The 17,190-nt window shown below is 42.3% G+C and overlaps 1 protein-coding gene across 1 annotated transcript in view; it reads left to right on the forward strand.

Moving 5' to 3' along the window:
- The window catches only part of EPHA4 (EPH receptor A4), a 99,240-nt gene extending 82,978 nt beyond the window's left edge, over positions 1-16,262 (forward strand). Inside the window, exons 12-18 of the mRNA XM_035544722.2 lie at positions 2,046-2,107; positions 2,650-2,859; positions 5,415-5,564; positions 7,966-8,159; positions 10,600-10,755; positions 11,043-11,938; positions 13,970-16,262. Coding sequence (XP_035400615.1) covers positions 2,046-2,107; positions 2,650-2,859; positions 5,415-5,564; positions 7,966-8,159; positions 10,600-10,755; positions 11,043-11,157 — 887 coding nt within the window. The 3' untranslated portion in view covers positions 11,158-11,938; positions 13,970-16,262. The remainder of the gene's footprint in view (positions 1-2,045; positions 2,108-2,649; positions 2,860-5,414; positions 5,565-7,965; positions 8,160-10,599; positions 10,756-11,042; positions 11,939-13,969) is intronic.
- Positions 16,263-17,190: the final 928 nt, after the last annotated feature.

The following is a 17,190-nucleotide window of genomic DNA, read 5'->3' on the forward strand; positions in this document are numbered from 1 at the left end:
CACTGAAAGAGTCTCCCTTTCTTCCTTTCTACGTTGACATAGTGTCTTTTGATTGAGGAAGGTTAATTAAAACTCATTTAGCTCTATTTGTTCAGTGGAAGCATTCTGGTCACAGTTGCAAAGGATAAATGAAACAGTGACACATGCAGATTTGGTTGGAGTTTTCTTTCTTTTTACCAAAGAATGCTGGCAAAGGTGAATTAGAGAGAGGATATTATTGTACTACATCTCTGTCCTTAAGGATGCAAGTACTCAGCCAAGGTCACTAAGCCCTACATCCAGAATAGTTTGCTTTATGCCATACTGTTTCTCCCCTACTTTGTTCATGCAAGTCAGAAAGGGTTCAGCTGCCAGACTGGCATTTCACAGGCATGCCAGTTTGCTTGTGACCAAAACACTAAGATTTTTGATACTGGTTGGAAAAGGGAAGGAGAATCGGAACAGTAAGTGGCCTGCAAAGGCTAGATTGGAACTGGAAAGGTGAACTAAATTAATGATTGGTGAAATAAGTGATGTGTCTCACATATATGTTGGTCTAAGTGAAATGATGTAAAACCAGTCGTTAGTCCTTGTAGTACGTAGTTTTCTAACCCCCCCCAAAAAGAAGAAAAGGACTGCTTCAAAAAGGGAAATCCCTCAAAAATAAAGGGAAAATCATCTTGATGAAAAACTCACTGAGATATAAATGAGGATGGGAACTTTCAGTGCTAAAATATTGCATGTTTTCAAACCATGTTGTTCTGGAGCAAAGACTTGCTGGTGACAGTAGCATGGAAAAGTTGAGCAGTTCTGAAACGTGATACCAAGACAGAATTGAGCTATGTGCAGTCTGTGATGTGTCCGTAGATCCCTTCTGTTTTCATAATGTTTTTGTCTTCAGAGCTGCCACAGAAAGTACTAGAGAAGCATTTTTCTTGGTCAGTGCCTTTTATATCAGAAGAAACTTGCTAGTTCGAGTAGCTAAAGCAAACAACTGGGTTGCCATGCCAGCCTGGTGTTGATGATAAGGTGATCCCGACTTCAGGTGGGCTTAACAGTGGTCATCTTGGGACTGGGCTTCTGCCATTCTGTCTTTGACAAGTCACTTACCTTCTCTACTCCCATTGCTCACTTTTAGAATGGAGATGATACTGGATTCTTTTCTGCAAATACCCAGAAGCTGAATATGGAGCATAACGAACCCCTTGAAATAATTAGTGTTACTTGTATGTACCTAAATGCTTCCAGTTTCAGCACTGTATGACTTTGTAAAGCACTTGAGGCAACATCAAGCATTACTTAGATATCTGCTGTTATTTATAGGCAGCAGAGTGCCTAGAAAGCATCCCCATGTCAGCGAAGTTGCATCACATTTCTCTTCAGATCGCCCAGGCTTGGTTCTCTGTATTGCAGAGTGGAAAGCTGAGTGCTGCTGAAGCATCTTAACTCATGTGACACAATTCATTGAATCATTTATCCTGTAGTTGAATTCATGAGGCAAATGGCTTTGGCTTGTTTATAAATAACAAGAGACAAAGGATACAGACTTGAGACAGAGAAAGTTGAGAGGAACAGTTTGTATTTTGCACTCTTGTCTTCGAGTACCTTGTAGCTGCTGACAGCTTCTAACTCGCCTAAAGCGTTGATCTTTTGAAAGAGAGGGAGACGAAAGCGTTCATGAATTCCATTTTAGAAAAGGAAAGCTTTCTAGTCTGTAAGCAATTTAATTACACTAAAGATTTTTGTCAAGTTTGAACAGATCTTTTTTTCTGAGCTCTCGATTATCAATTCATGTATTCCTTAGAGACCAGGAGCCACTTTAGTTAAAGACCTTGTCAATGAGTCAGACGAAGGGTTAACCTTCCAGATGGGGCTCTTTGAATGTTCCCAACCTATAATATTTCTTCTCTTGCTCCCCACAGCTGAGGCATAAGCTTGGTGCTTTTCAAATTAAATGAGATTGTGCAAGACAGGTGTCTTGGCAGTAAAATCATGTGCAACCCATTTTTATCCCATTAGCATCGGTGTTCATCAAGAAATTGTGTTTTTCTTTCTGTGAACTCTAGGTAAACCGGTAATGATCATAACTGAGTACATGGAGAACGGCTCCTTGGATGCCTTCCTCAGGGTAGGTGATTTCTTCATAATAAGCTAAAGACATTTTGTACTGGAAAATGTCTTATGGTTTCTTATTCTGGTTCTGGTTTGCCGAGGGATACTGAAAATTCAGCTTTCTAAAAGAAATTATGTTTGTACTTGGGAAATTCTGTCTCTTTTCTGGTGTTGTTCCTATCAAAAACACAGAGTAAATGCAGTGTGGATGAATACAGAGTAAACATGATGTTTAAAATAGCAGGGTCTTAAATAATCCATGTTTAATGGGAACAGATTTGATTTCTCCATTTTTGAAAGCATTGCAATGCTGTAGACTCATTAAAACTGGATATATAGCAACCCAGATACTGCATCAGTGGAAGCTGTGACAAAATCTCTGAGTTTGTACTTTACAGGTGAATTATAGACGCTAGTCAGGAGAGTGGGGACATAACATTGCATTTTATTTGAGAGAAGATGAGGATCCAGCGATATTCTCTTGGCCAATTTCAGCAATGGCAATAATGTAGCTTTTAGCTTAATGCTATGTGATTTTCTTCCTTTTCCCATACACAGAAGAATGATGGCAGATTTACAGTAATCCAGTTGGTAGGGATGCTTCGTGGCATTGGCTCAGGAATGAAGTATCTGTCTGACATGAGCTATGTGCATCGGGATCTAGCTGCTCGAAACATACTAGTCAACAGCAACTTGGTCTGCAAAGTGTCTGACTTTGGCATGTCCCGTGTCTTGGAAGATGACCCCGAGGCAGCTTATACCACACGGGTAAGGAGGGAGAGAAAACGTCCAGTGGGTTTTCTTGCCTACCTGATATTTTTGTCTGACTGTGTGAGAGGTTACAGTGGTTTGTTTTAAAGTAATCTCAGTCATAAAGTTAAACCTATATCACAGCATAAAAATAAACATTGGCCCAGACTCCATAACTGCTGTAAATTGATGTAGTGTTATTGCTCCATCAATGGCTACATCAGTATTTCTTCTCTGAGATTGTGACCCATGTACTCATCTGGTTTCCTCAGTGTGCTAGAAGTGCGTGACAAGAATCTGATGCCAGAAATTAGAGCCTGGGCTTCTATTCCTTCTGATATCTACACATACGCATAATTATTTGCAACTGGCTAGTCCCAGTGAGGTTTCATACAGCAAGTCTAGATATGCTACCAAAAACAAGAGTTAAAAATAAATACGTAAATAAATCGATTTTTGCCCATCACAAAGCTCACCTCGTAACTTTGACTCCAAATAATTTGGGCTGGGAATAGTGTGGGGCCTGCATTCCCAAGTTTGGAGGTGGTAAATGCTTTTGCGTCACTTTTTGTTTGTTTATTTGTTTGTTTCTTTCCTGTTTTGTCTATATTTCCCTGCATAATTTTGCTAAGCCATTTTAATATGCTGCATGTGGAGTAGCGCTAATGCAAGTACTTCTGGGCACAGAACAACATCTCGACTGTTACCAGCCTTTGTACCAATACCTCTGTAATTAACATGTGCGTGGAAAAAAATCTCAGTTTATAAAGTCTCTTTTTTAAATTGCTTATTTTCTTCATTTTTAAATATCTGCCATTCTCCATCTGTTCTCCCTAGCACAGAGTTTGTTTGCAGCGTTCACATTTTGCAGTTTAATCCCAGCACACATCCTTTAATGGATTCACATTCATTACAGGGAAAGATAGACTTGTATAGTATTAAATGCTGGGCAACCTTGGTATTTCTCACTTTTAAGGATGGCAAGTGGAAAAAGCAGAAGCAGAGGTCTGCAAAGCTGTATTCAGGGAAATCAAAGTTTAGGCAAACAAAAAGACAAGAAATGATTGAAAAGCCTCCCTTTGCATTTATTGAGTGCAGATACAGTATTATGGTTGTTCTTGAGTAAACTAGAGGGAATCAATGCAATTTGCATTACAGTGCATTGTCTTCATTTGGTATCAGCAATGAAGGATCAGGAAAATTTGGATAAACTCCACTGTACTCAAACAGCTAAATAAAAGGAGCTTATTGACAATTTTTAGAATGACGACCATTTATAAACAATGTCTACGCATCTGTGTCTGAAAGGGGAATAGAGCTTTTTCATAACCAGAAACGATGCAGTCAAATGCAATTTTTAAAGCGTCCTTTCTTAAGAGAACGGTGCATTTTGCTCCCCGTTAGTAATATCTCATTAAAGTGATAGCATCCTGTAGCCCCATGAGGCACTTACTGCTACGAACTGATTCACAAAGGGCCTGATGCAAAGGCCAAAGGAGCCAGAAGAAGGACCCCTTTTGATTTCAGTTGGCTTTGGAACAAGTCCATATTAAACACTTGAGAGAGATACTAGGACAATTAAGCATGCACATGCTGCACTCAGTTTTGGATAAAAACTATCTACAGGATTGCTGAGAAAAAAAATACCAAAATAAACTTAATCAAAAAAGCATGAAAGCAAATGAAAAAAATAAATGAAATCTTTGTTTGGCTTAAGTCATTCCCCAGATGAAACTGCAGGAAACCAAAAGCTCAATTAAAAACACCTTGTATATTAGCATAAACAAGAGGAGAAATTTGTGGCCTGGGATCACTCAGCTAACGCAAAATCGGATAAACAGGATGGAGTGAACTCCTTTTAAAGCAGTGCAGGGCCTCAGTGGCCCGGGTCAGGTGCCCAAGTGTTCTTACTTGTTTAGAAAGTACTGTAACAAGAGGCACCTCCAACAGGTATCAAAAGCAACTCTGCAACCTGGCCTGGTGTGGTACTCCTCCCAGCCGGACTGGGAGAGCCCAGGGGCTTGCTTGCCTTCTCACATCTCTGGTAGGAGCTGGGACATTGCCCATGGGAAACGCCACAGTATTCATAAATCTTTGCAGTTTATCCTCTCTTTATTTTACCTTTTTGAAAAGCAAAACGTTTATAATCCCATTTCTTTCTGAAACAGGTCAAACAGGTCAGACAGGCAAGCAAGGAAATAGCAATTAACAGCATATTCTTATTTGTTTTGTCAACCAAATCTCTGAAATACACTTTGTACAACTCCTGGCTTTTTCTCATGCTTCAGCATAGCCCTAAGCAGAGATCTTGTAGAGGACTGATAAAAATACACTTAACAATGTACTGTTTCCCCTCCATGTGACTAAAGAAAACAGATGGGCGGCATTGCCTCCTGGTTGGATGTGACAGTTTTATGGCATGGAAAAGGGAAAGTGAAGGCCTTTTAAAGAATAATCTGGAATTGCATACAGGAAACCATTTTGTATTTGTAATGGCAATGTAGAACAGTGTCAGCCACGCACATGACTGGGTCAGTGACTCACTAGCCTGCGGTTTCTTTTATTTGTGACAGGGTGGCAAGATCCCTATCAGGTGGACTGCACCAGAGGCAATTGCCTACCGTAAATTTACATCGGCGAGTGATGTGTGGAGCTACGGCATCGTCATGTGGGAAGTGATGTCCTACGGAGAGAGGCCTTACTGGGATATGTCCAATCAAGATGTGAGTTTCCCTCTGAGGCTTCCTCTTCCTTTTCTCTCACTTTCTTCCCCCACACTGTTATCTTTTTCTGTAGATGTTCCCTGATGTGTTTCTATGTCTGTTGCTGTGCAGTTATAAAACACTCCAGGTTTTTAAAAGGTTATCATGAGTGGTGGATTCATTTTCCCATGGAACCTCTCCAGAGTAAAGAGTTCCCTGAATACTTCAAGTGTCGTCTGTGGTAAGGGAATAGGGGATTCTCTAGTTAGGATCTAACTTGTGAGCAAATCTTTCTTCTATTCTTTTTTTAAGGAAACCTATTAATCAGTTAAAGAAAACAGAGGACAGAGGAGAATGGAGAAAAGAGAAATGAATGTATTTAAACTATTAGATCATAACACTGTAAAGAGAAGGAAAAGTTGAATATTGATTCTAAATCTCAAGTTTATTGAAAATCTATATGAAAAAAACGCTTGAATTTAATGGGGTTTCCTATTAGTAGTTAATTCTTCAAACCTCAGAATGCTTGTAATTCTTCCAGATAATTTTATTTCTTGTAGGAAATCTGAAACAACACATCCAAAATCCAATTCTGGTTATCAGAGCATCCTTGTGACAATTGCATAGGTGCCCCTTGAGGACATTAAGGAGCAGCTTTCCTAAATGACCGTTCTTAAATTATGTATGTCCTGTTTAAGTGTACCATCTGGACTACTTCAGTGTATTCCAAGAGGGACCGCACACAATGGCTGCTATTCCAGAAGAATATTTAATAATAATATTAATAAGAGCTTTTGCTAATAGATTTTTTATTAAATTAAAAAAAAAAAATCAGTGGAAATGAGACATAGATTATCCATAATACTTTTCCCATGGAATTTGCAAACATACAAAGGAAGAAAAAAATGTTAATCTGAATATATATGGTCATGGGAGTGGTTAAGTCATTTTACAAGTCATCTGCTTTCTTATGTAGAGCCGAACATTTTCAAAGGGTGTCTAGATGTGATGGCATTTAATCTAAACAGGGGGATGTAATTTTAATTTCCTTCTGATGTGAAATGTCTCTTTTGGCACCCAATCTTGCCTTCCTTTGCTAAGAGGAAGTCATCAAGACTTAGCAAGAAAATAAAACAGCAGATGTGTCTGAGTTATATCAGGCATGTCTACACAACACAGTGGAGCTCAGTGCAAAAACCACGGAGCTAACATACTAGGCTGATACACACTGCTAATGTGCAGTGCTAGACCATGTCAAACAGCTAGTCTGAACAGGACAATCAAAGCCAACAATACTGTCTTTGCATCCCCTTTTTAGTACCTGGTGTAGACATACCATGTTTTTTCTCCTTAACAGCAGTAAAAGCCCTGCTTTCACAACAAAGCAGAAGTGGATTTGAAATTATTCTCCATGTCTGTTGAATAAAGAGGAGGCAAAAGGATCTTCTTACTTCCTGAATTTGTGAAAACCACTTTGTGGTCACTGATTAGCTGCTAATAGTGCAAGCATTTTCCCCCCACTCTGTTCTCCCAGTGGATTTTAGCCACTAATTGGACAAGACCAGAACGAGGGAATTTAGTGCAATTCAGTCCCTGTGCACTCTTGGCCTTTAGTCTCTTGGTGAATCCTGCCAGGAAACTCATATTGATTAAGGCCTGAAGGCTTCTCAGCAAGTCCCTGTCATCTCAGAATTGAGCCCTGGTCATGTCCCATTCTCCTGAGAGTACTAACAAGCCATCAAAGTACTGAGCTCTGGAGCTGTCTCTGGAGGATTTGAAATGCCAGCAGCTTGCAGTTTTTCTAGATCCTATTAAGTATGAGTTGCATAAGTGAGCTGCTGCATTGGACTACAGTAACTTTCTTGGTAAAGTTGCACCAAATGGTTCCTATCTCTGCATTTCTTTGAAACGCACAGTGGTGAGCAAACAAGTTCTGTACAGGCCTGTATTACTGACAGAGATGAGCTGGCCCAGGAGAAGAGGAAGGAGGGGATGATCTGCTGTCCCCTAAAAATGATGGGAAAATGTTCATCACCAACATAACTATGTACCCAAAATTGACGGATGTTAAAGATTTGTTGTAGATCTATTGCTTTGCCAACTTTCTGTCCATCGAGGACAGTTTTGTCTTTTTTTCTGTTTTGTCTTCCCTTTATCCCGTGATGCTCTTTCACGGTACATTGCTGTGCTGTATCTGATGCCTGCTTTAGATGCTATACCCTTTTAGTTTTGAACTGTTGAGGAGAAATGACAGTACTGAGACCACCAACTGCTTGAGTCTGAGTGCAATCTTCCATATTGTTTCACTTAATTGTGGATTTGTTTCCATACTTCTGATTGCCCTAGGATAAATGATACTCAGCTGGTAGATGTGAGTAGTGTCTGATGTTCTCTAATGTCTTCCTAATTGTGCCATTTGCAGGTTATTAAAGCCATTGAAGAAGGGTATCGGTTGCCACCCCCAATGGACTGCCCCATTGCTCTCCATCAGCTGATGCTAGACTGCTGGCAGAAGGAGCGCAGCGACAGGCCTAAATTTGGACAGATTGTCAACATGCTGGACAAACTCATCCGCAACCCCAACAGCCTGAAGAGGACGGGCAGTGAGAGCTCCAGGTCAGCTGTGCTTTTGTAACGGTGATGTATGGGGGAGCAGAGTGGAGGTGACAGGCAGAGCTGCAAGTCACCCAAGCTGCTGCTCCGGGATTAAAGCGTGCTCTGCCGAGCCGGGCTGCGCAGCAGGTGTTGTGCTGTGCAAGAGAGCACAGGCCGTCCTGGCACGCTGCCGAACCCAGCTGGGCACCTCAGACTCTCTTCGCTCTGTGAGAAGGAAAGTCAAATGAGCTACATCACACCAGTGCTGGCCAGGTTTTTAACACAGTCTAAAGTATGTCCTGAAAAAGTTGTGATGCGGGCAAGCCCTGTTTGCAGCATCTTTCCCTCTCCCACCTCAGTAAAAGGGCTTGAATGGGTTTCCTTAACGCAATGTAGGTAACAAGAGTGATGTGGTTTTCTGTAGGAAAAGTACATCATCAAGTTTTATAAACCCTAGATTTGTGTAGGATTTGCAAATGAGCATTACAGCCAACGCCTTGCGGGCATTGGGAAGGTGTGGATTAATTTTTATGTGAATTTGAATTTAATTTTGTGGAAAGCCAGTTTCATGTCTCCACTGATCCCACATTACTTTTGTGTTTTGTTTTGTTTGCTGAGCATGGTATACCTGGTACGTGCAAAAGAAGCACAGTAGGAAGGAAACTCCCAGAGTTATAGAAACGACAAATCTTCTTTGGGACAGATCAGCAGCTTGTTTGAGCTGATGAAACACTGCTGAAGTAATAGGAGCTATACTAATTTACACCAGGTTTGCCCTATTGTTTTCAAATGCCTTTGGTTTGTAAGGTGAATTTGCTTACAACAAATGTGGAAAGAAGCTTAGTAGGGAAGAAACAAAAGGAAGAGAAGAGGAAAATATTTTTCAGAAGAAGAGAAGGTGCAAAAAAAACTGTTGGGCAATACAAAATTCAGCTTCTTGATACAGTGAAGGAATGACAGAGGCCAGAGAGGTTCAGATTCAGCCTCCAACAGAAGCTGAAAAACATTCCGGAAAGGCTATTTTCATTTTTTAAACTCCCAGATCCTTTTGGGACCCCTACTTAAAATTACCATTATCAGAAGAGGGATTATTAATCCTGTGAGGCCACTGTCACCAGATACCTTCCAAACTGCCCTAATTGCAGTGGTAGCCTGGCAAACGTATCCGCCCTCAAGACTTAAATAATTTACATGGTGAGAATCACAATATGATCTGCTGTGATAATCTGGGAATTGCCGTATGAACCTACTCCATTTTGCTTTGTTTCCAGTTTACAGGTGCTTTCTGTAAATACACGTATTTTGCAAAAGTTCAAGGCTTGTTCAAGGTCATTCCATGTGCATGACTATTTTTAGATGCTTATATTTCTTTTCTTTGGAATACGAATTTCAAATTTGCATAAAACTTTATTAATATAATATATGACTTTATAAGTGAATCATAATTGTATATAATTAGGTTGCCATCATTGCTCTTGTGTTAGATAGTGTATAGTAAGAGAGCTGTACCAAGCATTACTGCCACGAACACGGTGCCTTAGGCAGCACATAACTCTGCTGTTGCACACCTAATCTTTGATGATGCGCGTTTTCAAACAAATTGCGAGATGATAATTGTTTGGGTTAGATAGACAGTAGTAATTTATAATGGCTTAATGAAACGGTGCGATTTACAATATACATGAAAAAATAAATGAGATACTAATAAGTGGAGTGAATTTTGTGAAAATAATTATTTGCAAATCTGTGCAAGGCCAAATGAGAAGCACATTCCGCAGTGCAAACAAAGATCAAAGCCCGCATCAGTCCGCCAGTCCTGGCACACGTGCTGGTCAGGAATGGGTTGATTAAAGAGGGGATTAACTCCCTGCTGGCCTGAGTTTGATTGAATGCACCCAGCTTGCCTGTGAACCTGGCTAGGAACAGGGCTTATCAGAACCTGCCCTGAGTTTTGCTCTCCAAACCCGTCTGTCGGGTTGTGAGCTCACCCTTCCCCTGCACACACTTCAGTGGGGTTTCCATAGCTGCCGAGCTGAGGGCTGACACACGCAGGGTTGGCTGGTCTTCCACTCCTGCCAGTGAGATGCAGAGCCAGTCGGCCAGACATGCCACGGCAATGCCATCTTTTTGGTGTTTGGAGTAAAGGCGTTTTCTATGACCTTTGTTGCATCTGAGGTGGAAACTAAGCAGCGTGGTGGTTCAAGTTACGTATGAAAGCAAAAATAAAAACCTAAGGTCAAGTTCATTCTTGGCAAAAGTTGGCCTATTACCTTGCACTTGGTTAAGTTCCTTGCAGTTGATCTACTTGGCTGTCCAGAGAGCTACAAGTTTCGCTAGGCACGACTTGTCGCCCTTACTTTTCCTAATAACTTAGAATAATCATTGCAGAGACCAAAGTTGGGTTTGAAAGTCACGTTCCGGCTGACGTAGTCTGTCTGTCCTTTCACTGTTTGGCATGCAGGCCTAGCACAGCCCTGCTGGATCCCAGCTCCCCGGAGTTCTCGGCGGTTGTTTCTGTCGGTGACTGGCTCCAAGCCATTAAAATGGAGCGATACAAGGATAACTTCACAGCTGCTGGCTATACCACCCTAGAGGCTGTGGTGCATATGAACCAGGAGTAAGTACTCAGCGCTATAACAAAAAAACTGGTAAATCTGGATTTAATCAGCCTCCTTTGCTTTGTGCTGCATATCATTACACTCATTAAAGGAATGGAATGCCTTTCATTTGGACGGAGTATAACTTTAAAATGCCTCCACAATGCCTTCACTTATTTAATTAAACATTTCTGTACATCTGCCTTGCTTTTGCTGTGTTACTTGTGGCTGACTCTTAATATTTGTCTCTGCATCAGCATCTGACCCACAGTTCTCAGCCCCCTGCTTCTTCTCTTGCTTCCTGCAGCGACCTGGCCAGGATCGGGATCACTGCCCTCGCGCACCAGAACAAGATCTTGAGCAGCGTTCAAGCCATGCGCACCCAAATGCAACAGATGCACGGCAGGATGGTGCCAGTCTGAGCCAGTACTGAATAAACTCAAAACTCTTGAAATTAGTTTACCTCATCCATGCACTTTAATTGAAGAACTGCACTTTTTTTACTTCGTCTCCTCGCCCGTTGAAATAGAGATCTGCAGCATTGCTTGATGTACAGATTGTGGAAACCGAGCGTGTGTGTTGGGAGGGGGGCCTCCAGAAATGACAAGCCGTCATTTTAAACCAGACCTGGAACAAATTGTTTCTTGGAACATACTTCTCTGTTGATCAACGATATGTAAAATACATGTATCTATATAAATATAAAGTCACATTCAAGTTTTGATGCTATGTTTGCTGCCAGATATTGTCCTTTAAAAAAAAAAACAAAAACAAAAAAAAATTACTTTCCTTCTCCCTGTGACCTGTAGGATTACAACCATAGTGTTTTATTTGTGGTTGAAACCACAGTTGTGCATCTTTCACTGGAATGAAGAATCTGCCCTAGGATATTTTTTGCAGACTTGATGCATCACTAATACCTTGCAGAAACCTCAGTGAGAATATCATTTGGCTAATCAGTGCCTGTCGATTAGTGATCTGCCCATTTACGGGCTTGAGACATGAAATGACCCACCTCGTGGATTACTGGGCAAAACTGGACTTCTGGGGAGATCATTGGCTGTTGTCGTGCTGTGCTGAATCCTACCACATAGAGACTTTTCATGAACATCTTGCCAGTAGTCAGCTGTGACAATCGTGGCTGTGGAGCTTTCGGACATCTTTGCTCTTTCAAGAAGTGATTCCCTTTGCCACATGGAGAAGGTCAGTGGCAGTACAGCATCCAACATGTTCATGGTGCTTTATTTCTTAATCTGTGCTAGTATTTCATCACTGTAAAAAAACAAACCAACCAACCTGTATGTATTATTAGGGGTTCCAGAACCCAGTCTTGCTCACAAGCTGTTGCAGGCTGGGATGTGCAGACAAGGTGCAGTAAAAGTGTCTTGGGCCTCAGACTGTTCAGTGCTCAGAGCCTGACCCCACTTCTCGGTGTAAGCAGTAGGGATGCCTTTGTTTTTTGGGGTGGAAAAACCCACATGTGGATCCCATAAAGAGGAAGAGCAGTGTTTTAAAGTACGTATATACATAGCTGTTCACAGAAGGAGGACCAAGGGCTTTTTCTGTCTATAATGGTAGAACCAGTATGTGTGATTCAGGAAGACCAGTCTCAGTTGCTGTCACTGGTTTTATCTGAGTGGGAGTAGAAGGAAATGTGAAAGGCTCTGTGCACAGTCCCCTTTAAGACCAACCCCATAGCCTGGATTATCAAAGCAGCTGTGGGTCTGAATGCCAGGCATATGCCAGGTTTGAACAGGAATATTTTTCACCAAGTGCAGCCTCAGTTTCTTTTACCACTGGCTGTAGGCTGCATGGCCGAGCACCCTTCTGTGAGTATGGCAAAGAAGGTGGTCCACAACTGCTGGAAAAGTTGCCTCCCTCTCCTCTAAGAAGTAGGTGGGAAGCCGAGTGAAAGCATCCCCTAGCTCGCTAGGTGGAGGTGACTGCTGTAGGAGTGTGTTTGTCCTTGTTAGATCACATCGGACAAAGCGTTATCCAGCAAAGCTCTGAACAGACTTGAATTTTATTTATATTGAGGCTTCTGTAACTCTTTTTGGTCAGTGAAAGGGGACCAGAGATTTGTACAAATCGGATGCCTTTTAAAGTCCTTTTGAGGACTGTATGGGTGAGATGACCTTAGAAAAGTGACAGGATCTTATGCTGTGATGGGGAAAAGGGGGACTTTTAGGATACGTGCTCCTGAAGAGACATTGCATTTCAGCTGTGCCAGGCACAATGTCAAGAAGGTGAGATTTATATTTTGATGGTGCTAAAACTGGTTCTTTGATCTGCAATATTTTGGTCGCACTTTGCACCTGACAGCAAATTCAGAAATAATTTAGCAGCTTTATATGTCAGATTCTTTTTAATGATTGCATTTATTCTAAATCCAAAACAGCTCACTCAGTTGGACAAGTCACACTTACTGCATCCACAGTGTTGCTCACATCATTTTTTGTCACTTTTAACAATAACTTGCTGATTTTAACCACTAACTTTCCCTCACCCCCAACTTTCTCAGAAAACAACTTGTTCAGATTATGGGATGCTAAATTCAGATCCTGTCATGTCATGACAGCTTAGTAAAAACTATTCTGCAGTATTACTTATAAAAGCTTTTCCATTTGGAGAACTTTAATATTTCTTTTAAGAAACTACTTAAACCAGCATGTTTTAATGTCATGTTGCCAGGCGACATAAGAAGCGGTTACTCATTATAAAGATCTGACACTTGTACTTTCAGCAGCAAAAATTCTTTTGCTTAAGTGCAGAGATACATTTAAGTTTCCCCTTGCTGTAGATCTGTCGCATTCTGTTGAGATTATCTTTTACATTAAAACAAAATACACCGAATTTTCTGGCCAATTTGAAAAAATGTTTTCTTGGAGTCTAGTGATAGTCATTCAAAACACTCCACTATTTTCTACCCAAAACGAAAAATTGTGTCCATATAAAGTGAAAACTCTGAAGGTGGCTCAGGTGCCTTACATAGCCAGTTATAAGGTGTGTCGTGGAAGCTTGACCTGCTCCCATGTCAGCTCTTCGCCAGGGCAGGAATGAGTTCAGCTCTTTTCCGTGGATGTGAAGGAAGGATTGCACCAGCCGAGGAGGTGCTGGCTAGCCCAAGGTAGAGCAGCAGCTTCTGCTGGGAAACCTCAGAGGAGATACTAGGGCAGGTGTACGTGTCTGTTGCGTTGCGCGTTGGTTAGATATTTGTGTTTTCTTTTTGTGCAGGGAAATTAGATTTTGCTTTCATGGCCTCATAGCCCATCCTGATGATCATATTGACCACGGAGGAACACAGACCAGACATGAAGCCTTCTGGATCCACGGTTGTGTCTTCCCTAGCACTGATCCTGGAAACCACGCACTGAACAGTCATTGGGCCCTGAAGAGAGCGTGACTTTTAGTTTCTCTTTTTTTTTCCTTGCCACTCACTCCATTTTTGATTAATTGAAAGATAACTAACTTGATGAGGTTCAGCACCCAGTTGTCACTGGAGGAATGTACTGTGTCAAAGCCCTGCAGACTTCTTGATTTTTTTTCCTCCCCTTCTGCTTTCTCTTCCTACCTTGGATTTTATTTATATATTTTGTTTTCTCTCCTTATCCCCCTGGCTGTCACTGCTGCATCTCAGACGGATGCAGGTGACAGAACGCTACACATCTTACCATGGACACCAGGCCAGGTGCCACAGCAAAGAACCCAGTTCCTGTGAGCTGCCTATATACATTGCTGAAGTGACATTTTACACAAAACGTGCCATTGCAGTGATATAAATATATTTTTTTTCCTTGAATGGATAATGGATTATTATCTCCTCTGAAAGGTGCGTATGTGTGTCTGTGTGCGTGTGCGTGCAAGTCGCCTCTTGTAGAACTGCCTGTGAATGTGCCGAAAGCACCCCTGGAAGCGCAGGAGTCCCGCTGCCACGTGAGCACAGGCCAACAGCTCGTGTCTGCAGTGGTAGCAAGAACACACACATTTGAAAATGTTGAAATTTCTGTGTCTATAGATGTATTTTTAACTGCCACACTACATGTAATGAGTAGTTCTGCGGCCTAAAAGAGGGACCATTTCAAGTTAGTTTTCAAGCTGTAGATTACAGGATCCATAAGGGTGCTAAAGGTTTTCGTAAATGTTGCTTATTCTTACTAATGCCCTGTTTATAATAAAGAGCAACCAGTTTCTCAATGGCAAGTTGATGGAGGCAGCACCTGCACATCCATCTACTGGTAACCCCAAACTGCATTCTTAAGTAGCCTTTTTTATCTGCGAAGGAGGGTTTTAAAGACTTGTTGAATGCAAACAAATATATGCAATTCTTCCATTCACAGGAGCACCTTGCTCTGTGTGCAAGCTGTGAAATCTTGTAACTTTAATGATCAAAACACTTCTTTTGCTCCCGGCACAGTTAAGGAACACAGTCACAACAAGACTGTTAAGGTTACAGTAGTGAGCCAGAGAGTTGCAACGTGTCCTGTTCCTAGCGTGCGGTGAAGTGCTGGAGGAGGCGCCCCCCGTGGCCCAGGGAGCAGTGCTACGACTTGCTGGTGCTGCCTACAGAAGCCTTCCACCTTCAGAGAATTCACTGCTAATTTACAGTAAACGAGTTTCTGAGTGGAGCCGCGTGCTAGAGCCCAGGGAGCGTGCGGGCGCTGGGGATTGGGAGCAGGGCGGGAGGTGCCACCGCGGTGCCCAGAGCAGCGCAACAAATGTCACGGGATGGGGCTCGCTCCCCGTGGGGGGATCCGGGTGTGCTGCACTGGAAGACCATCCTCCCCAGTGGCTGTGCTGGAGGAGGAGGAGGAAGAGGAGGGCTGGGCTGGGGGCAGCCAGGGCAGGCAGTGAGGGGCCGCAGGCTTGGGGCACTGGGGGCCACGGCTCCAGAGGCAGCTGGGGTGAAGGGAACCCGGGGCAGCTTCACCGCTGCCCAAGATGTCATCGAGAAGACTGGCTGGCACAACAGGCCTCTGCTCGTTAAGGAGTTGTCCTGCTCGCACCCCACTGGTTGATGTTTGTCCGGGTTTCTTGCTGTACTAATCTTGTGATGGATCTATGTATTAAAAAATATATGTATAAAATACAAAAGGCTGGTAAGTAACCAGTAAAGGGGACTTAAAAAGCAGTATTTTTCTTTTGTGACATTTTCATAACCAGAAAAAAAAAAAAGAACTGAAATACTAATCAGACAAATAAAAAGAGAGTGCATTTATTTTTTTGTATCACTGCAAGTATGTTGGAATATGCAAGGACTGTGGTTAAAATTAGAATGTATGAGGCATATTATAATTTAGTTCATACTGAAAAAATCTAACAGCATTTCTTGGTTCGTGCATTTGAACGATCTCTGGGTTAGATATATAGATTTTCTATTTTGTTTTAATTTGTAATGTTTTTCCCTTCCATGAATTTTAGGTACACATAACTTATGTCATTTATTTATGGTCTTTTATACCTAGTTTGTAAAATTGTAAAATAGCAATGCAAACATTTGCATTTGAAAATAATAAAGTAGTTGCTGTACAAACCTGAAATGGACTCTTTCTAATTATTACATCTTTTTATTACTGTTTTATTACTTAGTGCTTATCCACAACAAATATGAATACAAAACTCGAGGTAATAACCCTGCTGTTTGCCCTGAGGGGATCAGTTTTCTTAGGGAGATTTCAGAGGAATGCACTTCCAAAGTTCATTTACACTGCGCAACTCCCAGGTGTATCTTCAAGCACGTTACATGTTCTTGTTACTGTCCCAGGTTGTGCGGTGTGCTGAACGTTATAGAATCAGAGAATCATCTAGGGTGGAAAAGACCTTCAAGATCATCAAGTCCAACCATCAAACATACTTGTGATGTAGGAAGGATGCTGCAGTCAGGCTGACCTTGTGAACAATCTCAGTGATTTTTTCCTTGGGGACCAGGTCCCGTCTCTGGGTGCTATCCTTGACAAACAAATTGCAGGACCATGAGATTGTTTCATTTAACCTCTGGGGTAGTCTGAGTTATTCTGCACCCATCTCTCCCATTGCCTGGGCCTTGACATGGTCTCTTCTGGCCGAGGCAGTCTTGGAGGTTTTGCAGCTTCCTTTTGCAGCCTGGCTGCTGACTCGTGGCAATGCCTGCTGTGCTGGGGTCCTGGGGCTCCTGTAGGAGACATGGCCAGGGAGGGAGGAGAAGCTGGGGGGTGAAATGGGAACCGGAGGTGTGAGTGTCAGGGGGAGCAGAAAACAGAGGGAGCGGCGATGGCAAGGGCTCGGAGCAGAGAACTGGGGAGTGGGCGCTGTGTGTAAAGGGTGCTGCTGGGTGATGGTAACACCTGGGCAGGTGTGTGCCAAGGGTGTGATGTCCTTAACCACCCCTCCTGTGTGGTCCTGCTTAACTGGGGGTGCACAGAGCTTCTGCCATTGTAACCACCTAGTTATGGGTGTACGCAGTTCAAAGGTAGGGTAAA

Source organism: Cygnus atratus, chromosome 9, assembly GCF_013377495.2.
Source record: "Cygnus atratus isolate AKBS03 ecotype Queensland, Australia chromosome 9, CAtr_DNAZoo_HiC_assembly, whole genome shotgun sequence".
In the NCBI taxonomy this organism is placed as follows: Eukaryota; Metazoa; Chordata; class Aves; order Anseriformes; family Anatidae; genus Cygnus; species Cygnus atratus.